The sequence below is a fragment of the Micropterus salmoides genome, unplaced genomic scaffold, assembly GCF_014851395.1.
Source record: "Micropterus salmoides isolate LMB-PRFRI ecotype aquatic unplaced genomic scaffold, ASM1485139v1 Ms_hic_scaffold_21, whole genome shotgun sequence".
Taxonomy (NCBI): domain Eukaryota; kingdom Metazoa; phylum Chordata; class Actinopteri; order Centrarchiformes; family Centrarchidae; genus Micropterus; species Micropterus salmoides.
In genome coordinates this window covers 7,485,411-7,509,470 of record NW_024041262.1, presented here as the reverse complement: position 1 = coordinate 7,509,470, position 24,060 = coordinate 7,485,411, and the positions used below count along the sequence as shown (strand labels likewise).

The 24,060-nt window shown below is 39.6% G+C and overlaps 1 protein-coding gene and 1 long non-coding RNA gene across 2 annotated transcripts in view; one reads left to right on the top strand and one right to left on the bottom strand.

Moving 5' to 3' along the window:
* Positions 1-1,535: 1,535 nt before the first annotated feature.
* Positions 1,536-24,060, bottom strand: part of LOC119916494 (phosphatidylethanolamine N-methyltransferase-like) — a 28,038-nt gene continuing 5,513 nt past the window's right edge. Inside the window, exons 3-5 of the mRNA XM_038736529.1 lie at positions 18,208-18,353; positions 13,890-14,001; positions 1,536-1,793 (exon numbers count right to left, since the gene is read on the bottom strand). Of these exons, the coding sequence (XP_038592457.1) occupies positions 1,715-1,793; positions 13,890-14,001; positions 18,208-18,353 (337 nt within the window). The 3' untranslated portion in view covers positions 1,536-1,714. The remainder of the gene's footprint in view (positions 1,794-13,889; positions 14,002-18,207; positions 18,354-24,060) is intronic.
* On the top strand, positions 3,149-4,757 carry LOC119916631. Its single transcript, XR_005447124.1, has 2 exons — positions 3,149-4,514; positions 4,617-4,757. It is a non-coding gene; the product is annotated as an uncharacterized LOC119916631 (long non-coding RNA).

Sequence of the window (24,060 nt, the reverse complement as noted above, 5' to 3'; positions counted from 1 at the left end):
TCTATGGGCAAATGAAGCCATTCTGAAAGACAAAGCTAGCTGAACCTTTTCCTTCCAACACTGGGTCACTTAGCAGAAGAAATATGAGTGAAGATGTGAATAAAACAAAAAACAACGTTCTCAATGAGGTAGGAAATGTACAAAAAGAGCTTGTCAGATGTAATTTGCTGATTTGAATTTGGATTGGTAAACATACTGCGTGTGTCTGCTTGAGAGTTTTGTATGTGATGAATGTAGGTCAGTAAGTTGTGACGTATCTACCATTCTCCATCATGTGTCTTGCTACTCCTATCCTGGTGAATCTTTTGTTTGTGTTCTTATTACAGCGTCTCAATATAGGAGTTAGCACAAAGTATGATGTGTTTATGTATAACCATTTGCATATGTGTTCCATTGTTGCACATTTGAATCATATGCTTTTATGCTGCTTACCGGTTCTGTACATATAATGCAAAGGACAGCTGCACAGTTAACACAGGTACATACAAACAAACAAACCTATACACCTGCTCTGAAGATGACATGCGTGTACCCCCCCCCCCCCCCCCCCACACACACACACACACACACTCTAGCTTTAATGAACAAGTGCACACAGCAGTGCTTTCATACTGAGCTCTGTCTCATTTGTGACTGGCTTATGCAGTCGCAGCATGTTTGTGTATTTCTGTGTGCATGCGGGTGTGTGTATTTCTGCACACAGACAAACAGATGACCAAAAGTAGGTCGCTCATAACTGACCATGAGGCTGACCAACAAGGCTTTTAACGGGTGAAAAAAAATCTGTTCACCTCTACCTTTTTGTCCATCTCAGCTTTTGGCAAAATGAATAAATATTGTGCTTAATAAATGGAGATGAAAATAAAACACGAGAGGAGGAAAAAGGGTTGGGAGTAGAATGGTACGTCATTTTCCTAATGGCTTGGTTTAAGTGGCATATCCTCAGAACAAATTTACTCCAGAATTTAAATAAGTTACACTTAGTCACTTCATACATCTTGGGATGATCAGATAGCTAGCTGTTGTAGCATTTATCTGATCCCGGATCAGTGCAACCACTAAATGATCTGCATAGGTGAGCAAGCGGCATGAATGAAGGCCTGTGAAGATGATGCCTGTCTCATTCTTAGACCGTATTGTGTATTTGTGGATGTGTGTTTGATAACTAGGTAGCTGTTACGCTAACAGCTCATAGTCGTAACTAACTGATAAAGTGCTCAAGTTCATCTATTTTGGCAGTTACCAAACAGTGTCAGGTGCGTTCCCACCACTCTCTGGGCGTTCTGGGCTTACAGAGATTTGTGTGTAACCCGGAAAACCAAGATGGATGCAATCAGATTTGTGATGGCCAACGGACACACATAAATGTGGCTTGGCATTACAAAAATTTATCAAATCACATCTGGATTTTTCGGGATTTGAGACATGTGAAATGACAAGTACAGGCCTAAGACATATTGACACACCAAGATCTGTAGCAATTCAAGGGACCCAAGACCCAATCAGACTGAATATAATTTGGACCTGGCCTTGGGTCCTGAGTTGAGTCTTGCTTACAAGGAATCTAGAGTACCCATGAGGAGCACTAGTTTGTGGGGAGATAGACGCATAGCGTTACAAGAGTTTATATAGGAATTCAACAGGGAATTTTGGTCCCCTGCTGTTTCAAACTGCTGATGAGTGATAGATTTCACTGTGTCGGGGTGCATAATACTTACCCCTCAAATCTTATTGCCACCTTATAAGCCACAGCTACTATGGCAGTCAGGACGAGACCAACAGGACTGGCACCACTGAAGAGAGAGGGAGAGAGTTACATTAGAGTTAGAGTTACATTACTATATTATTTATTATACTAAACTCATGGTTTAGTATGTATGTATGTATGTATGCAGATGACCCTATCATTATGGCTACAGCAAAAGGACTTCAAAAAGCGATTAATAAACGTGTTGTTTTTGTAAAAATGGAAGTTGAGTATAAATAGTAGCAAAACTTCTGGTGCTGAAAAAGTTAAAATATTTGGCCACCATAAAACTGATGTGTGGAACTATCAATTCCTCTGTCATGGTGAATTCGAAATTGTTCATGGTTTTAAATACCTGGGGTGCTGTATATAATTACAATTGTTGATTTAGTTCATTTGGCTGTAAGGAGCTGAACATGCCTCTTGAGCTATGTTGATTTACCAACTTTGATAGGCTTGTGATATCTGTTATGTTGTGTGTATGTGAAGCATTGGGGGTTCTGAGAAGATAGCAAGAGAGGTTACAGCTGAAAATATTCAGGTATGCATTAGTTAAAAAAGTTAAAATGTCAACTTATAAGTTGACATTTTAATAATATGATATACAGGGAGTTAGGAATACACCCACTATGTATTGAGAGTTAATGGTTACTGGGGGAGTTTGTTAAAGGGGAAGGAAACAAAGCTAAACCGAACAACTGTTAATTTGTATATTACTAGAACATATCACCATGGATTACATTTTTTCAGCAAACATTAGACGCAAGTGGCTTTTCAGTTCAGATAATATTTATGAGTATGTCATCATGTGACTTAAATTGTAAATTAAAATAGGACTTAAAAGTATCTACTTTGTGAAAACAAGGGGTATGCCAAGGCTATTTGTAATGTTCAGGTTTTTAATGGCAGAATTCTTTAAACATCAAGAAGATACCAAGGCTGAATCTGAATCTGAAAAGAGCAGGATGGATGGGTTAGGTTATATATTGTGTGTATAACATGATATGTATTGGATAAGTGAATCACTTCTCAGTGAAGTAACCGATTCAGGCCATCTGTCTCAAACAGATGAGGGGTATTAGGGAAATATACTATATACAAAAGAAATACAACTGCTGGACTGAAGCAAAAAATCAGCTCCCTGACTGCCAGCGAAGAACAAAGAGGAGTTAAACTGGATTTTTTAAAGAAGTGATTGATTGAGGATATAGTCAGTGATAAATAAAGTAGTAAAGTCAAATATAAGACCCTTTAAAAAGACCAATTTTAAAACTGAGTTTAACAAATGGTTTACCCTGTAGTTCGTCCTTGTGGGGGAAAATGAACACACACAGCACACTGACCTACATATACGTGATCGAGTGACATAGTGACACAGATTTATTTTATGAAGAGAAAAAAACAGGTGGGCATACTTTCATTTCATTTCAGAAGTGCATATAGCCTTGCACGATGGAGTTAATAAAGTGGACATAATTAAGTAAAAAAGTGATGGACTAAAAGCCCTCTCATGTGGAGCAATAAAAAGTTATTATCTGAAATCACTGAAGACACATTTCGCATGTTCAGTATAAAAACTATGTGTGTTCTGGACTGCACGTTGTGTCACCTTATACATTTCTCACCATGATACATATTCAAGTGTACCACTGCCATCATCATCAATAATGGAAGCAACAGAATACAGAGTCCAGTTTGGTATTCCAGAGGTTTTTAAGGCTAAAATATAAAAATCAATGTCTTCCTATGGTTCAATTGTAGTAATAACATTTAAAGGACATTTTAAATGAGACATTTGCCAATGCCCTGGAAAAAGAGCTCTTTAGCTAGCTAGCAGCGTGGTACCGTGGGCAGCAATGTTGGTAAGTTGGTCTGTCAGACCACCACTTTGATGCAAACTGAGAAACACATATATGTTAATTTTGAAAATCCAGTTTCTACGTAATTTCTTCACAGATTAATTCATGGGGGATGCTAACCTAAACATTGCTATTTAAGACTCCAATTTCCCACAGTTAACTGTGCAAAACCCAAAATTATCTGCATGGAAAGGTACCACTGAGGATAGCAAGAAAAATATATTTTTGTAATTTGGGTGAACTGACCCTTTAATGGATTAGGAGGCAATTCCAGGCTGATTTCTTTGTTAGTTAGTCTATAATTGTGATCATCTTTGGCCTAACTTAAAATTGCACTCACAGTGTAATGCCCAAAGTTGGAATGCACTATTTTGCTTTTCTCCCTGGGGAACCATAAACCAGGTCAGGTGAAGTGTTTGGCACTACTTGTGGTTTTCAAAAATTACTTTCCTTTTTTACTTTTCAATTATTTTGACCTGCCTTTGACCTTTTTGAAGACCACAGGAGCCACTGAAAATGGGACTGCATGGGGGGCATGAACACAGGCACACTGGGAGCTTTTTGGAGATTTAAAATACCAGGTCAGTACTTTTTGATAGAATTTTTGATAGAGAGAAGTCTTTAATTTCTGATTTGGACACCAAATCTGACATTTCCTATTTGTTTGCAATCCCTGAAACAGGGATTTCATATTTTGCCTGTCACAGTTGGTCCTGTGACAGTTGGAGGTTGCTTCCTTTGTTTTCTTTTCCTGTGGTGTTCTGTGGGCGTGTAGGTGTGTCTTTCCCTTGGCAGGGAGCTGGTCGCCCGGCAAGGCTACACACCTGTTGCCAATCCTCATCTACACCTGGTCTTAAGATGTGGGGCTCCCTGAGACTCGTCGCCAGATTATTCCTAGCCGTAACTTGGTTGAGTACTTCAGGCCAGCTTGTTTCCTGAGCATTTAGTCTGTTTCCAGTGTGTCTCTGCCTGAACCCAGATTAATGTTTTTGTTTATCTCCTTTTTCTAGTTGCCGAGTCCGCTGTCATTTGCCCTGCTTGGAGGATCTCTAGGAGAGCGGATTGCCCCTGCCCAGGACTGCCTGCCCCTGCTCACATCTCACCCACTATCATTTTGTACTAGTCCTTTGTGAATAAACTCTTTACTTTGACGGGCTTTGAGTGTTCTGTATCCGCACCCCGGTCCTCAGTCTTGCACAATAGTGCAGGCAATGTTCGGTTTTAACCTAACATTGCCTGCACTATTGTGTCCATTTCCACAGGTTACTGTGCTGGACAGTAGCCACTGCTGAGTCTCATTCATCAGTTTAAGGATGCTCCCTCCTCCACATCGTTCTCTGTAACATTGGACTTTTCTCACTCCTTTCAGTCCATAGTGTACTGTATGTTGATGGCAGGAAAATGGGAACAAAACTGTCGAGTCTTAGAGCAGTCCTCTCGTGACCTCAGATTTCTGTGTCAGTTCAGTAACAACTGTGATTACATTCGATTCATGGCTTTCGCCAACTTGAAAATCTGACACACAACACTGGCTCCAGTGAGGCCCACTGTATGTGACACACAAATCTGACACAATGATGAGTCAGTCGACCTAGTGCGGTAATCTCTATTTACCACTGACCCATATTACAAACGACAGTACCGAAATTGGTCAGACCATTGGCTGACTTGCTTGTGCCAAATTGGATAATAATCCCCATTTATCAGAGTAACACAGCTCTCCCCTGAAGAAAAAAGAAGTAGTGCCTTTCTTTACGGTAACTGGTGTGTTGTATGTTAGCCCTTTGGTTTTCCTCTAAATGCTTTGGATAAGGGATCCTTAACATGATTTGTTATATGATGTGATGATCAAACTTACAATCGTGTGATCCATAGATAGATAGAACAACTGTCAGTGGATATTCATCCGTCTGTAAGTGTGGTTGCTGTTATCTAAATCTGTATGGAAAACTGCTTCAATGCACACCCATGGTCGGCAGGAATATCAGGGTTTCCTCTATATGCATTCAGCAGCGGCGCACCGCTGCCCACGATCATTAAACTATGCGCTACAAATGTTTTCACTGTGCAGCACGGCATCAGTCAATGCTCGGCTCGCTTCGTCTCCTCGTTCTATGCAGAACATACGTGACAGATGGTGTTTTAAGAGCAGCGTAACTCTGAATCAGGAGGCGCGCAGCGAGTGTTTGATTGTCAGAGCGGCAGAAAGCGAGCGGAGGAAAATATTCTGGCAGTAAATGTATTTTTCTCAAGACCAAGAAAAGTCTGTTGTTTCCCACCTGCTGGAAAAGTGAAGCCGGTTAGCGCTAAGTTAGCTAACATCTCCCCTTCAGACCGCGCAGCTGAGCAGCTTCTAGCAGCTTCTAGCAGCTACATAGCTGCTATGTAACTTAACATTAGCTCAATTTATAGAAACTGGAAGCTGTATTTTATTACTGCCTACTTGTCCAATGTTGAGAACATCGGGTACAAACTTCGACTAAACTGACGTAGCCTGCAGCTCTGTCCTGTAAATACTGATTCAATTATTTTTCAGTTTTCAGCCTGAAAAAGTGGTTTTGGAAAAGAAAGGACGGAGGTGACTGGAGGAGCTGAGGTTAGTAAAGCTAACTAGTGATGCAAAATAGTCCTTTTAAGCAAATGAAGAGACGTTTCTTTTTGGATTTTAATGTGCAAATAAAATGCACCTCAGAAGGGAGGAGGTTTCTCATGTTGCCTATTTTTATATTAATGTCTACAGATAAATGTCAGAAGCTGTAAAATGAAGACACAAAAGGCAAACATGAACAGTCGTATCTATTCACACCAAAGGCATTTAGCCTAATAAATCATTTCCAATGTTCAAAAGACACCATGATCATATTCTGGGTTATTCAATTCACAATCTGAATATCAACAAATACAGATGAAAATAATGAATAAATAATATAAACTCATTCTGCCAGTAGTAACAACTCCTATTCCTCTGAGCAGGACACAGTACACAGTGTAAATGCAGAATGCAGGTTGTTATTCATGTGCAGGTGTTTGTCAGGTAACAGCTTGAGAGAGAAATCATGCTGCTCTGGAGTCTTAACTGTGAGACTTCATTAGTATTAGCACAGTGCACATATGTGCAGACACAAACTCCATTAAAAGTCTCGACAGCTGTTAGAGCTGACTGACGGCTGATCCAGCTGTGATCAGCTGCCGCCGTCATCAGAAATGGATGTTGCTTCACGTGGAGGAAAGGATGTCTCATTTCAACATATTTCCATTCGTTTCTTCTTTCCTCACATGGTTTAAGGAAAAGAGGCAAGTGAGGGAAACGTGGATGCAATTAAGAGACTTGATAAGCACCCCATCTGTCTGTATGTAGTCCTCCAGCTGCATGTAGCTACACACCTGTGTTCCATCCAGTAATGAGACTCCGCTGTATATCAACCTGCGGCTCTATTTCTAGTTGTGCTACCTTTTTCATGTTGCTTTCTGCCCCTGCCTGACCTTGTATTTCCTGTGCCTCACGTTAATTCATTCCTCCTGGATTCTTTTTGCCTGCTTCCCTGCTGCCTGTCTGCCCTGCTCTTCCGTAGAACTCTGGATCCCTCGCTCACAATTTCAGGGCTTTTTTGCTAAAAACAGCTGCCTACTGAGTCTGGAAACAAGGTGCATAAGAGAGCTGAGAGTGTATGGTATCTGCCATATATATGTGTACCCAGGGCCGGCACATGGCATAAGCGACATAGGTTGATGCCTAGTGCACAAAATATCAGGGGGTGCTAGTAGCGCTTCCGGTCGCTAACTAGCTGGCTAGCAGGTAGGGTTAGCCTAATTTGTGTTGCAACGCTATTGCAAACTGCAGCGAGTTGCAGCCAGATTGTGAAAGTAGTATGGTAGTTTTGCAATATTGAAACATAAAAACTGAGGTGCAAGCTTGCTCTGTTTGGGACTCTGAGATGCAATTTGTCGAAGGTGGTGAAGTTAATATGTGTATTGATTTCTGCCTGATCACAAGTGTTTCACTTAGCTTCAATTTCCACCTGCTTGTCTTATCCAGTTTGTAAGATGTGTTTGTAAGATGGCCTGATAGCCAAGCAATAACCCAGGCTAATGAGCAGCAAAGTATTAGGGCAGGTAGTAAAAATATTATGAATTCTAATGAAGTTATGACGTTATGACGTTAGTCTCGTAATATTACCAACTTCGTCTGGACATGTCAGAGAACACAGATACGTGTGAGATATTCTGAATGTGCAGAAGTTTTAAACATGAGAAGAAAACCTGCTGAAACACATGAGCTATTAAAGTCCAGGAGTTTCTAACTGCATTAAAATGAATTAATTTCTCATTGAGGTGAAAATGTGCCACATGCACATTTAAAGAGGTTATTTCCCCAAACAAAAGACACTTAAAAGGAGGGAAGACTAAATCATTTGTGTTGACTCAACAGGGATTTTATTAAATGAGTAAAGTTTGTCTACAAGGCAATAGCTACAGATTGCCTAAGAGGTTTATTGCATTATACTCTATTAATTTTTTTAATTTTCAGCTGTCACCTGAATTTTGTGTTTTCCCTTTAAATAAATAAAGACATTATCACCATTAACTGATGCTGAGAAGGCAGGAAATTAAGTGATGCTCAAAAATAATGCCAATATAAAATCTTGCCTTGGGCTCCTACACTGTCAGGGCCTGCCCTGCATATACCCACCTCTGGCCAGGCACTATTACTGCATACCTCTATTCACATGTTTTTCTTGCAGGCTATAGCCAATCCTCTAATTGTTCATGTAATCTGTAGTGTTTACTGAAAACAGGAGACTTTTGTTCCTTTACATAAGTCTTTGAAGCACTGACACAATTAATAATCACTTCACATAAAAGCCAGTCCGTCCTCATGTGTTGTGATTGTTTACCTTGAAAATAAATACAAAGCTCAACACATGTTTTTAGTCAACAACGGACTGTCAAATCAAATAATATTTCAGTCAGTTTTCACATCAAACTGGAAGGATAATAAATAATAACTATTCAAATAATAAATTCTAAATTTAAGTAAACTAAAGTGCCTAATTTTTAGAAAAAATTAATAAAAAGTGTAGCTTGAAGTGATGAAGTGTAGTCTTAACCAATTTTATTTTAAACACTCAACACATCATAACAAATGAACAGCTGTAATGCCTCCTCTTCTCTTTCATTTCCTCTTACAGAGCTACCACTTTCCTACTTTCTGTTGTTCAGTGAGAAACGTGAGCTCCAGCTAGCATATTGGAGATCTATGAGATATTCTGGTTTTGAACTGCCGTGGGAGAATGTACATGTAAAAATCTGTACATTCTTGATTAAAAGTCATGTGAAATCTCTTTTATCTTTCGTCCTCAATTCGGGTGTGTTTCCAAAACGTCTCTGGTGAATCTCGCGGACTCGACTCGCAAGCATCGGTATGCACAGATTTGATTGGCTGAGCAGCGTCACATGAGACGATTGGAGCACATGCGATTGGTCTGTGAGTTTCCTGGTCCTCTAAACCAGTACAGTAAATGCTAGAAAAGCTGCGCGGGTTAAAATAGAAACGCTCCGTCACGAGGTAGTAAGTCTCAATAATAAATGGGCTGTAGGTCGGCGGTCGGAGAGGACGGCGGCTGGGTCCGGATCCGGACCGCGGTCCGCCTATTAGTGACCTCTGATATAAAAGATCATGTGTCATGTTTAGTATAAAATTTCATCAGGGGCTTGAATTTTGAATAATTGGAATAACCTTTGAACAAATGAGGCCCATAGGGGAGTAGATGTGTTTCTAATATAGCTGGGCGAAGGCAGCTATTTCCAATTTATTATAAGAACTCAGACATATAGGTTTAAATATTCGTCAAAGAAGAATTGAGGACAGCTCCGAGGACAGCACGACCCACTGAGTGAGTCTTAATGACAAAGAAATCCACACGTGTCTCCATTTGAAAAGCTGCTGCAATTATCCTACCTTACACTTGAGAACAAACGCAGGCTGAAGCCATGCAGTGAGATAGAACAGGACATTTGGAGGAGGTGGAGAAAATGCAGAGGGGAATCTGAGAATTCAGTGTTTTGATTTATTCCCTTGAAAAATATTCAAGGGTAGAAAAACACTTCAAAATTATGAATGACAATTGAAAATATAAAAAACTTTTTAGCACATTTAATTATAAGGGAAATGCAATATACACAAAAAGCAAAGAACATCAAAGGTATATTCACATGCTCATATACTATAATAACAAAAAATCCAATATAATAGATACGTGAAGTGGGGCTCTGTAGGGCTTTTTAGAAAGGAAGTAATTTTAAAAAATGATTTCAAATGTAACACAAGCAAAAGCAGAGCTCTCCTGGTATTATACAATGCTAAATCATCCCTCTACCACAGGAGCTGTGATCATAGCACATATAGCCATGAATATATGCTTTGTCAATTAAGCTGTGTCTTGAGATGTATTTATTCATAACTTAACTCCACATACGGTATACACACTGTGGTTATCAGCTGCAGCTGAGTAGCAACAGGGTAGGGTATAGCCAAGGGATTTTACCTGGAGCAGAGAGTGACCTTTTGAAAGTCATAGAGTTGTTGATCTCTCTCGCTCAAAGATACTGCCCCATCCCACATGCACAACACATGATAATGGTCCATGATGAAGAGCAGCATTCAATAGCAATAGCTTCTTTGCATTTGCTACACTGCTGCTTGAAGTGATAAACCTTAAAGCAATATTATCTAAGATATGGTGTTTTTTAAAATTTGTGTAATTCACTGCTGTCGTAAATCAGGACAACTGTGGGCTACACGTACATTTTTTATGATTATATTACTTATGATCAAGAAAATACGTAATGTAATACCAGGCGCAATACCAGGCGGTCTGGCCCCGGAGGAAGTAATCCAAAGGAAATCATGCATGCATGTATTGGATGTAACAACAAAGACAAAAGCTGATGCAGCGCGAAATTTTATGTAACATGGTAGACTGCTGGAAGTCACATTTAAGTGTATCATAAAGTTATCAAGAATTATCATGGTCAGTGCTCTATCAGTCTCTACACAAGATGCATTCAGGAAGTACAGCAGGATGCAGACCCCAATTAAATAAATGTATAAAAATCTGCCTCGGGTTGTGGTTACTCACATAAAGTGTGATTGTAACATCTATCGTTAGCTGTTTGTGTAGACAGCTGCGTTGGTTAAAACAGAAGCACATCTTCAGTTTATACACCTCCTGTGTATGCAAGTCTTAAGAGTCTTAAGGGCTGAACTTAGGCACAGCTGTGCATTGAGCTGAATGCTAACATCAGCCTGCTAACATCACAAACTCACAATCACAATGCTAACCTGAAAATATTTAGGTAAAATGTCAGCATCTTATTTTTAGCCTGTTAGCATGCTAAAATTTACTAAGCAGCGGCACAAAGTACAACTGGGGCTAACGGAAATGTACATTTTCCCACGCATTTGGAGATAAACCAAAGTATTGGACAACAAAATGTATCTGATGATGACACATCAGTGGGTCTCAAACTGTGCTTTACAGTAGTGATGTGCGGATCAATCCTAAAGTATCGAAATTCTGATACCAACGTTTCCTGCTCTAGGATCGATACTCATATATAAGGAACGATATCTAAACTCAATAATTTGGAGTGAGTGTGTGTTTTATCATAAGTATCTTGTCACCAGGATGGTCTAATTATACTCGGTTGATAGGAACTACTTTTCTTTCCGCCTGTCAAAGTCATGCTTGCGCTACGGCTCTGTGACGGAGCTTCTTTGAAGTTAGCCGCTGCAGCACTTTACATTTCCGCGATTGAATACTGACTCTGGCTGACTGTAAAAGCAGTTACGTCTGGCTGTATTTTAGCTGTGACGGTAATAATGTTGCTCTGTATGATGTGTGCAAAGACAGTGAAATACTTTGGCAACACATCTGAGATGAAGTCAAAATAATATGATGATGTTATGAAGTGGCAGTTCTGAGCAGGATATTTTCATTATAATTAAAGAATATAACAGTAGTTTGATGTCTTGTCATTATGCAGCTATTATTTTGAATCGGTAAGGCTACAGCCTACTCCTTATTTCTCTCATAAATACAGAAACGGGAGGGGGGAGGTCACATTAAACTAGAAATAAAATATGTAAAAAGTATCGGTATCAGCGATACCACCCTGGGTATTACTTGGTATTGGATCGTATAGGAATTAAGTGGTATCGCACATCACTACTTTACAGAGACTTACAGATGTGATGAGGGAGCAGGTGCTCCCCCTTTTCATGCTTCATCTGATATTACATATTAGGATTTAGCCAGTTGTGCAACATGTCTAAATCCTTCAACTCAACTGGAGAACTGCAGCTGATGGATGTTTTTTTTATAAACATTTGCCACTTTTTCCATTCTCATAACCTACTTTCCTAAAACATATGTGCGTAAATACATGATATGTAACCACAAAAAGGCACAACATCATGCAGCAATTTTAGCTCCCATCTTATTTGTGTAGCAGCATGAGTTCAGCTCGTGTTCATGTAGTAGTTTAAGTGCAACTTCTAATGTGTGTCAGCTAATCTCCTGTCTAGGTCACAAAGAGAGGCCAGTAAGTGGCCTAATGTGCGGCAAAGATTGCTTCGCACAGCGAGGAGCTTGTGGGAGTGGAAGTTAGTATGTGTGTCAGTGTGTTTTCCCCAAGTTCTTTCCCTTCTGATGTTCTTCAGTTGTATCTGCATGGAGTGTGTTCTTTGTGTGTTTTTGAGGATGTGACAGATGTCCTTCAGGATCAGAACTGTCAGAACTGTCAGTCACAGAAGAATATGCTTGGGGGTTTTATGGCTTTTACATAACAGTTAACAAGATATTTAAAGTAGGTAGAGAAATGTAGAAATTAAAGGCACCCTATGGTGTTTATGACCACTAGTGGCGCTGTACAGCAATGTTTTGGTGAGCAAGCACCTGTTTAACTTTTTTTCACCAGCATTTATAAAAAAGCACATTGTACGAGCATTAGTGTAATAGGTGGCAGTAATGTGCCGTTACGGTAACAATTCAACAATAAAAGGAGAAGAAAAAGAATGCATCTAATGGATACAATGCACATTTTAAAACTTTCAAGGGCTGAAAGTTTTAAGCTGCCCTTGAATAAATAATCTTAACTCATAGTCAACTCAGAGCTTCTGACCAAACCCCTTGGTTCTTTTCAGCAGATGGAATATTCTCAGTTGTTGTGTAACTGTAAATATTCAAGTTATTTGAAGCATTGACTTTTACAATATCTGTTTCCAGAGTCAAGAAGGTACTGAACTTTTAAACCCGCAATAGCAGATTGTTTGCCCCTTGGGGGCAGTGGAAACAGGCGGTGAACACAACACTGATATATTATCACCTTTTAAATTGCTATGGTAAACAGCAACAGTTGCTTATCTACGCATTTTAAGTCCCTTCTTAAAACATACTTTTATAGGAGAGCCTTTCCCGATTATATTGACCCTTCTTATTTTATTGTATTTTATATATTTTATATTATCTTAAACGTGTATTTTAGTCTCTTCAATGTTTTCTTGGTTTTATCATGTATTGTTTTTGTGTTTTATTGTCTTTACACTTGTTAAAGCACTTTGTAACTTGTTTTGAGAAGTGGTCTGGACATCTTTATGCAGTTGAGACACACATACACAAACACATTAGCACGTGTGCGTCAGTTCACTTGTGACGGGTTTAACCTCAAGTCTATTTTCAGAGCTTTTATTTATGTTTCTGTAGAACCTGAGGCCAACAACAGACAGGGACAAAGGGATGAAGACGGCAGTACAGGTTGAGGCAGCGGTAGAAGAAACAATAATGGGGTAAAATTAGGGATGGTGTCCACGTAACTCTGAGTGAGGAAGAATTGGGAGCTTTTATCAGCGGCTGGCTCGTCAACCCTGCAGCGCTGGCCTGACAACTACACACGGCAGGCTCTGAGAGATGTGTGTCACAGTTGTCATAGAGACGAGGCACACGTAAAAGTTTTTACCTTCCTACCCTTTTCAAGAGTGAAGTGATTTGCAACATTTTCCTTTTTCAGGTTGCATCTTATTATCTACGCTTCTGCATGCCCTCGCTTTATTTAGAATGCCATTTTGACGCAATTGTATTTACGTGTTAAAGATTCGTCATGTCATGGTTAATGGCAAACCTCTGCAGAGACATTACACTCCAATTACACTGTTGTTGACCACAAATGAATTCAAGAAAGGGACCTCTCCTCCTTTCCAGTCACACGCACACGCACATACTTACATGAGCGCTAGGCCGAGGTAGTTGGCAGTGCTGCCCCAGTACATCGGGTTCTCCGTGATGTTGAAGGGAAACCCTGTCACCTTCTCATCCATCAAGATGCCAAAGTAATCACCTGGGAAACCAATACGGACACACACACACACAGTGTGAGATGAAAGAATTTGGTCTCTATTTGACACAAACACTGCATTTCACTGAAGTTGGACTGAGGATGCACTGCCAGGGAACATGACTTTGGCACCACACAGCCTTGTTAATGCTACACTGTCTACCTGCTCGACCGACACCTGGCTGTTACTTCATCTCAACAAGATGACCGCATGAATATGACCTCATGTGAAAACTCTGGAGTGAAAGTTTATTTTTGTGTCAACACGAGTGGTAAGTACTGAGCCGGAAAATATTTAACTGAAATTTTTATTATTTTCCCTTTTTGTTTAAGTAAATTTAATAGTAATTGTCCACATTTGCTTTATTTATGTTTGTGAGTGTGCATTTTTCATTCCAATAGTAAGGCACCATCTTGAAGTCTGGTATCCAGCTCATCCATTCTAATACCGTAAAGCAGCAGTTCCCAAACTTTTTAGGCAACGGACCTCCTTCTACATCTTGACCGGGTTGCTGCACCCCCAAACTCCCTCCCTCTCTAGGTTTGAATTGCACCACACTTTGGGAGCCACTGCTGTAAAGCTAATGAACAATCAACCTTTTGCTATTTAAGCTGTTCCATCTAGGTTAAACTGGCATCCACTTGCATAGTTGAAGCCAGATAGCTTGTTAACATTAGCACTGTTTCCTACTAGACATTACTTTTCATTTATCTAATGCCACAGTCAAGCGTCTGCGCACTCTATTCGTCCCACATGATTTAAAGGAGGGGGTTCAAGCTAGCGTCTCATCTTCCTGGGTCCACTTGTGTTGATGGCAAATGACTAGACTGTCTCACAGGATCGGGTAATCCTGTGAACTCAGTCATCTGTACCCAGTGACAGAGTAAGAGGTAGTGCTCAAACCGCACATAGTACTAAGCAATGGCTAACAACGATGGCTCCACGGCTGGTTAACGTTCATTGTGTAGTTGTTGGAATGTAATTGGTATTGCAAACTATTTGTTTTACCAATCCACACAGTTGCAACAATCAAATTACAGCACCAACGTTGTCAGTCGGTGCCAAAAATTCACGCTTACGCCTCTGCAGAACTGACCTGTTGAATTACACTTGTGGTGCTGTCTGCCCTGTCAAAGAGAGACTGTTAATGCTCAAGTTATACAACAATTTCTATTACGTACGTAGGGCATAATAAAAAAAAAGAGATTATATAAACAAATGTGTTTGGTTTTGAAAAGAAAATTGGCCTTCAAACAATGTGCTAACCTCATTTTTGACCCCCAGATTGACTACCCGCAATATATTCAAGTTTGAAAGACAAGCATAACATTTTTCTGTGTTCTTGCATAACTGTTGTTTCATTGTGGTTGTGAAAATGGGCAACCTGGATTTTCTGAAGAGCAGTGATAGCACTGCGGTAGACTAGAGGTCTGTGATCAGTGGGTTGAAATCGGAGTTTGGATCTTGGGCCAGCTGGCCAAGACATTAACACTCTGTCTGTAATTTGATTGTGTTTGGATCTTTTTTTCGGCCCCTGTGCCATCAGTTTGAATCGCCAGGTCACAGTGACCAAAGGGGCTTAATACACAAAACACACACACACACACACACATACACACACACACACACACACACACAGGTTATGTCTTCTGGTATGTGTGTGTATATGTTTGTGGGAGGAACTGGAAAGGAAACACATGCAGGTAGATGGTGGCGAGGATTAAATACTACTTAGCTCATGTTTTGAAAAATCCATCTCTATGACAACAGAGAAAACTCCATCGGCTGATGAAAACCTTGTAATATGGTAGAAAAACTAGTACACTGGGAAAAGGAAAATAACGGCTATTCGGCAAATAGTGAATTTGACAACTTTTAGGACATGTTGATTTAAGTAAGGGCTTTTTAAGTATTGTTAATGTACATCAATCATTTTTTTTACCGATTTGCAGACTTCTCTTTCACAATGTACATTTATGGTAAAAAGTCTTTTTTGGGCCAGTGTGCATCACATGAAACGATCTAGCGGTTGTAATTACATGGTTTGGCCAAACTGGCTTCAAAGCCAGGTGCAATTCCTGGGGGCTTGATTTTAAAGTGTAGAGACTGAATAAAAATGGAACTGATAAATCACTGGATTCATGTAATTATCTACTCTGTGTTGAAAATTGATGTCCCTCTGGGTTTACTGAACATGTTTGTTGTATCACTTATAATTCAGGCAGCAACAACTTGTCCTCAACTTCTCTCTCCTCGGTTTTCACCTCTGTCATCTGTTACAGCTTCCCATCTATGGTCCCATGTGCCTCGGAAATTTGTCTATGGGCTGATATAGGCTGGGCCTGGTCTCTGGTGCTTCTCATTAGTCACACTGTTGTCCTTGAAGAAAAACTTTCAATGTTTCCTAGACTTTAACGCAACTACTCGAAATCGTCGGAGAATGAAACAGTCTCTTGTGATTGTTTGCTCGATATGCATACAAAGTAGACTCCTGTTCACATAAACACGCACACACTCCTGCCAACTCCTCTTACCACCTGCAGCTCATGCTGATTATTGGCGAGAGAGTGATGGACTTGGGGCATTTCAGCACAATAACGGACAAAGACGGTGTAGAAGCTGAGATGCAAAGTCTGGATCTTGGAGATGACTCAGTGAAATGACTGACCTAGAAACCAGAGCTTGCCAAAATGCTCATAATGATGATGTCGTACTCGCGTTCATTTGAATCGATGCCTGGATGTACTCAACAGCACAAGGAAAACAAACATGTCTGTCTCAGAGACAGATGCGAAGACATGTGCGTGTGCCATATGTGAGGAGATGAAAGTATTTGTTTGCGTGCATAGAAATGAGCACGGTTGTACACGTGTCATTCTCCACGTGCACTTGTATGTCCTCGGTAGGATAGAGCACGTGTGTGCATGTCTTTTCATGTTTCCTCAAGTCCCATGTGATCCCTAAACTTAATTTTTTTTTCAAAGACCTTGTCAGACTGATGATTTTCTATTCTACATACAAGGAACTTGATTTAGTATGTTACTTGCTATATGTATGTCACCTTACTAAATAGTAATACAAATAAATACATGTTAAATAGTAAGGGTGTGACAATAAATCAATAAAGCAATACATCATTATACATTTTTCCATGATACTGTATGGATATTCCAGCCCATCATATCGATGCATAATATTAATAAAAATCGCGCTTTGACGGTTAGCTCAATGCTAACATATAAGGGGAATCTCCATTAATGTGCTAACGGACATTAGCATCACGATTGCGAAAATACAATCATAACATAAACTACACATTTTGCTTCACATGCTGAACATCCTGAGTGACATAATGTGCAAATACTTAAAGTACATGTTTCCTGAGCTCTGTGTGAAATAAAAAAAGAGCTGATAACTTCACTGTCTTGATCTGCTACTCTACTGCTTCTGCACTCCACACAGACCAGCTCAGCAACCCCAAAGGGACAAAACTCAAACCCAATATTCCCAGTGGCCTAAAAATATAGCTATCAGTAGGAAGAGAAAGGGCAGCACAATGCTGTGTCACTGAACAGTTATTATTATAATGTGATGAACAGATTAGACTTAGGTGGTACACAGAAATTTGTTTTTGCAGTAAAAAAATTCAAAAATTGTTTTCTAACAGTTTGGATTTGCAGTATATAAATAGTAAACTTCTTCATGGGCATTTTTGTATTAATAGTGATATTGTGATGTATCACTTTAAGAGATATATTGATTATCACAGAATTGCTGTGTCGTGATATTATCGTTATCGTGTATCGTATCGTACGCTGCGATTCCCACCCCTATTAAATAGTACATGGTACACAGTATATAGTACATGCTGTACGTAGTGTGTAAAAAAAAAAAAACTTAAGGGATGTAATTCAGACAATAGCTAAAACACTGGATCCTACACTTCCCACAATGTAACTCGCAATGATTCTCTTTTGTTAGATGCTCCCTGCCTGGTAAATTCCCAAGTCTTCCAAACATCCCGCCCCCCAGTTTGTGATTAAAGTTTTTGGTTAAAAGAACAACTCTACTCTAGTGATGTCATTATACTGTATCTGTTTTAACAGAGTATAACGTTGGAGTACTAATTCCTATGACTGGAAAATTTACCATGACATTACATTTAGTGGACTGCCCCTTTTATATTTAACACTGTGTTTGACACCCACCTAGGAAGGTTCCAATGAATCCCAGAGACAGGAAGCTGCTGACTACCAGCACAGTGCCCAGCACCATGAGAGCTACGCCAGCGTAGAAGACATCTGTCCTATCCATCACCTCCCACCTGCCCTGGGCTTTCATCGCCACGGTCATACTGCAGAAAAAAACAAACAACCAAATTACAACCACCTTTACTTAACCAGTGTACTACTGTATATGCACTAGTTGTGATTAGTAGTGCTTCTAAGCATAGTGTTGTAGTCAAGACCTCCCAAACCGAGACCAAGTCAAGACCAAGACCAGAGTTTATCGAGACCAAGTCAAGACCAAGACCGAGGGATGGCGAGACCAGTTCCCCACATTACATGGCACACAATAAAATGTGGAATGAGATCATCGGTACTTCTCAAATTGATCTGAAAGATCCACATTCCCATTAAAACACCCACATACAAACAGTAAGAGCTGAAATCAACGTAAGCATCTTTATTCAACACTCCTTTCCACACCTACCATCGCAGGGAGGGGTGACAGTCGTTAACGGTAACAACACATTTTTAATTTGGGTTATTGGTTGTATTTAAAGCAATACATTTTACATCCAATCAAAGTTAGGATGTTAACAAATAAATCAGACAATGCAAAAGCAATTTATTGATATTGCCAAAGTTGTGGTCATGAAATAAAATCCTGAGTCCCCAATGTCCGAGACCGAGACAAGACCGAATACAAATGCGGTCGAGTCCGAGACAAGACCAAGACCATCAAAAAGTGGTCTTAAGACCGGTTTCAAGACCAAGACCAGTCTTGAGTACTACAACACTATCTAAGCATACAGAAGACTTTTACTGTGGAATCAAGTGGTAGGAAAAGAGGTAAAAGGTGACAAAGCTGGAAAATTCAAAAAGAAGACAGTTCTGTTGACGTATACTTTCATCAGACTACTTCGCTGCTGATATTAAGTAACGCTGACATACATCACAGAAAAGTGTCATGGCATATTTCTTCCACTGATATGAAAAATCTTATGTTAGCTCAGCAACAGCACACCATTGCAATGACCTAGGCCTGGACAATAAAACAATAACAATAATTATTGCGATATATTTTTTCAATAACAATATAACAAATGTTCAATAAATATTCAATAAATGTTTGATATATTCTCTAGAATTATACACAAATTGGGACTTCATTTTCTTTTTGAGATGTTTATTTTGTTGTGGAAAAAGGACTGAAAAAAGCTTTTACTTAATTTTACTCGTGCATATTTGTTGACAAAGATTTTATCATAATTGTTTTGAACGTTCTGCCTCAGATCTGTGAAGTGATGCACTGTTTGGCCTCAAGTGTTGCCCATAAAGAAAAAATTAACCACAATTAACCATCAGGTTTCTTCAAACTGCCTTTAAAGTCGAAAGAAATAACGATTTGATACTTATCGTGATAATTATTGATATCAAAAGATATGAAACCTTTTATCGTGATAACATTTTTGGCCGTATCGTCCAACCCTACAATGACCCCTTTAATGTCCCATCACTAAACTCCCTGTGCCCCATAAAAGTGTACCCCATAAAGTCAATTTTAGATTTTATATGCTGTATCAACATTTATTTTGTGAGTTAGCCAAACTACAGTAGAAAATGTAACTGAGAGCTGTGTAGTAATAATAATAATAACTTTATTTATATAGCACCTTTTAAAAACAAAGTAATATAATTTTATAATAATAACTATATAATAAAAGCAAATGAAAGATTTAGAAGTTAGGATATGAACATGATAAAATGATTAAAACTCAAACCCGATTCTGATTCACTCACTCAAAAAACTCAAAAACACAAGTGGAAAAACAGTGAGCTGCAGCACACAGCTCTCCTCCCCTTCCAAACACTAGCTACCCTCCAGGCAGTCAATGGACATAAAGTTGTTTCTGTCATGTAGAGACAGAGCTCAGTTAAAACTTTATGGCTTTTCACTGTTACACCTGATCGGAGATTCTTTCCCTGCTAATGTTCATCTATAGTTTTACTTCAGACCTACTTACATTTCTGATAACAAAGAGTTGGAAGTGAAGGAGATGCCTTTTTTATAATCTGCAGCCAGAAGCCTCTAGAAACCTTTTAAATGCCTTAAACCCTTAAAATTAATTTTGTTCTTTAAGGTCACCAAGAGAATTTCACTCAGTGGGCCAGTGCACACTGCATTCATTATGTTAGAAATATGACACCTGTAACTGTGAATATGCAACAGGAAGTGAACCTCGACACCAAAGATAAATTCTAACGTTAACATATCCGTCTCCGACATTGACAGCGCTGTGTTAAGAAAATAGATAGACTAACTTTTCAGAGTTAACTTCAATGCTTTAGATTTTCTATAAACACACGGCTCCATTTCAATGTGTTTGTGAGAGAGAGAGAAGGAGCGAGTGAGCGGAGGTGCTGAGTGGAAATATGTGCATGATTTTGCTCATTTTAAATAATATATAGTATGTTGCGGTCAGCATTGATATTGATATATCTATAACTTGTTAGATTGTGACAATAAACCTACCTACCAAGTAACTGCAAACATGATGACGCGTTTTTCTGTTGAAAACCAGCTGTCTCTTCTCTGACAAAGTCTCACACAATCTCTTCTAATGCATCAACGGTGTGTATGTGGGTGTGAGTATACAAGCACAGAGACTGCCTGTTAGCTGGAGTGCTTTTAACTTTCCCTGACGTCACGCTCAACTGCAGATGATGTGAGGGTCATGCTAAGTGTGGCCATAAGGTAAAAGCATTTTCATTTGCTGTTACTGTGTTATCCTACAGTTTTTGGAGAAAGATTTTCTGAAAGGCTGAGTGGCTGCTTTAAAAGGTGTTCAGTTTGGTCCCTGCAGAGTGCTGAACCAAAGAAGGAATTTTTACTTAGATGTAACAATTGATTTAAAGTCTGGAGCATTTGTTTTTGACAGTTCAAAATAGCACTACTTAAAACTCCAAATAACTGTCTCGGCCATGTTCCAACACTTCTGTATAGTATGAAAGAAGTGGAAACATATTGCAAAAGCTCATGCCATTAAAAATGTTATTATAACACACTGAAAGGTGGGCAAACCGCTGCCCCCACTGATGATTGTATCCTTAACTGGTATGTACACCAGAATATGCACTGTTTTTAACTGTTTTTAACTTACCCACAATGCATTATTATCATTATCAGTCAGCTGCCAAGTCCCTACCAAGCAGAAACAAGCTTTCCAACTTTTTTACAACAACTTAAAAGCAGTAATAATCATCTTTACTGCCTGGTACAAATTACGGTTTGGGTGTCTATTGCTAATTTCCCCTTTCATGACAACTGTGAATTTTTATATAATCACCCATTGAAATTATATTAATGCTTATGGTCATGCATATTTGATTGACAGGTGCCCAGCCGCTAGGTGGTTCAGCAACCCGGCTTCATTCACCCAGCCAGTCAGGTACTGTCAAGATGAGAAGAGCTGGATCCTCCCACACTGAGCTTCGCCACTGCTCTTTCAGATACTAATGGGTGACGTCATGGAGACTACGTACATGTTTTATACAGTCTATGGTACTTACATATATAATATACATATTTGAAATGATAAAATACTTTGAAATAGCATCCCAACTAACAACCGTTTTCATTATGGATTATTTTCGATATTTCAGTCAAATTTATTAAAAGGGTGAAAAACAGTGAAAAATGCACGTCACCATGTGCAAGAGCCCAAAGTTACATTCAGTTTACAATGATAGAAAAACAAAGAAACGCAGCAAATCCTCACATTTGAGGACTTGAAACTTGATATTGTTTTGTATTTTTACAATTTCAACTTTGGCAATTAAGTTTCTGTTAATCGACTCACCGATTAAGGGACTTTTAAAGTGTTTCGGCACTATTTCTGAAGCTAGTCAAAAGACGTATCCGGGGTTTAAGTAAGAGCAACAACATGTATTACGATTGTTTTTATTCCATTTCCAAAGCTTTACACAAGATAGTTGGCTAAAAGGTGTAGACATCGGCACATTGTTTACCATTGTTTTTTCCCCCCAGTATTTTACTCGTATAAAACCCCAATTTACAAGCGCTGAAGTCTAAAAGCCTTTAAATTATCATTAAAAAATGTTCGGTACTGGTTCCTGAACAATACTGTTTTTTTCCCCAATTCTTTAAGAATCCATTTAAAATAAGAAAATTACATTAGACATTACTGTACAATTTCTCACTTCAAAAGAGGAAGCTTTCATCCCAGTGGACGATGTGGTGAACGGACACACCGATGAGCAGATACAGGTTAGCTGTACTGGCTAGCTGACAAGCAGCTGTCAGGATCGGTGGGTAGAAGGCAGAAGTGAGCCCAAACGCATGACACTGTGGGATGCGACATGTGACAATGACCGGACAAGGACTAAACAGAAACACTAGGTATATATACACACAGGGACTAACGAGCAGGACACAGGCGAGGGACATGAGGCTAACAAGGCAGGCAGAGAGAGAGAGACAGCAGGGAAAACAGAGAGACTGGATGGCAGGCAGATTACTGGAGGTAACAGAGAGGCAGGCAGGCAGAGTGATAACTGGGGGAACAGACGGGGAACAGAAACTTGACAGGCAGACATGGGGCAAAATTAATAACCAACACAGACAGAACACATCTTACAAAATACCAGACAAGAATCTAACTCAGACAATAACAGAAACCCATGTAAACAGACAAACACTGACCAACTATAACACAGGCATCATAACAGACAAAACCTAAACGAGAACCCAGAACTAGAACACAGAGCACCGAGCAGACTAAACCAAAATGATGCAGAGAAAGAACTAGAAGCAAATACTAAGACATGAACTAAGGCACAGGACTAGGAACAAAGGCATGGAACAAAAACCCAGACTCCCCAACAAGACACACAGACAGGACTGAAACCCAAAACCCAGACACAGAGGAAACAAAATCAAATCACAGAAGGCATGGCTAAAATAATGTAACACAGACAAGCTCAGGACAGGATCGTGACAGCCGCACAAAGTTCACTTACCTGTGCAGATAAGCAGCTGGCAGTGAAAAGAACGAAACAGTGGGCCCAACACTGCGTGTAACATAGTTTTTCCTGGATGCCCCTCCAATCGTAAATATTTAGTTAATACTACCATATACAAAAATGCAACATAATATATGTAAAAATACAGATGTTTTACCAGCATGAATCCACATTGCAGCTCCTATAAAAATAATACCCCATTCTGACTGATCAAGTATACTGGAGGAGTTAGGGAGAGCTTTGTTGAAAGAAACTGTTTCTGAAAACTGTGTTAAATGCTGCAAATTATAAAAGAAAACACGCACTCACACACACACACACACACACACACACACACACACACACACACACACAAACAGGTGCTGGGGCAGATAAAGTTTTGTGTGTGAGTTGCCGCATAGATTCTGTTTACTTCCGTAGAAAAATGACTCCCAAATCAAAACTAGGTTTGGGGTTAATAAGAAAAAACTGGGTTACGGGGTCTGTGCTGTGAGTCTTATGGCGTCCTCTCTTTGTCAAAGGAAGCAGGAAGTATAATGTGAGACAGCCCTTTGTTCTGCCACGTCAGACACAAAGAGCGACCGCTGGGCTGTCTGTTAAGTAAGATGGCCTAGCGAGGCACACTGCTGGGATTTGGATTGGAAAAGAGGCGGGAAAGTGGGTCTAGGGGACAGAGATGTGAGCAGGGGGCCAGTAGGTGTGAGGGACTGACCACTGGATGTATTGTTATGACTGGTGACAAGTCCCTGCTGATGTCAGAATCCGAATCGGGTTTTTTGCCAAGTAGGTTTT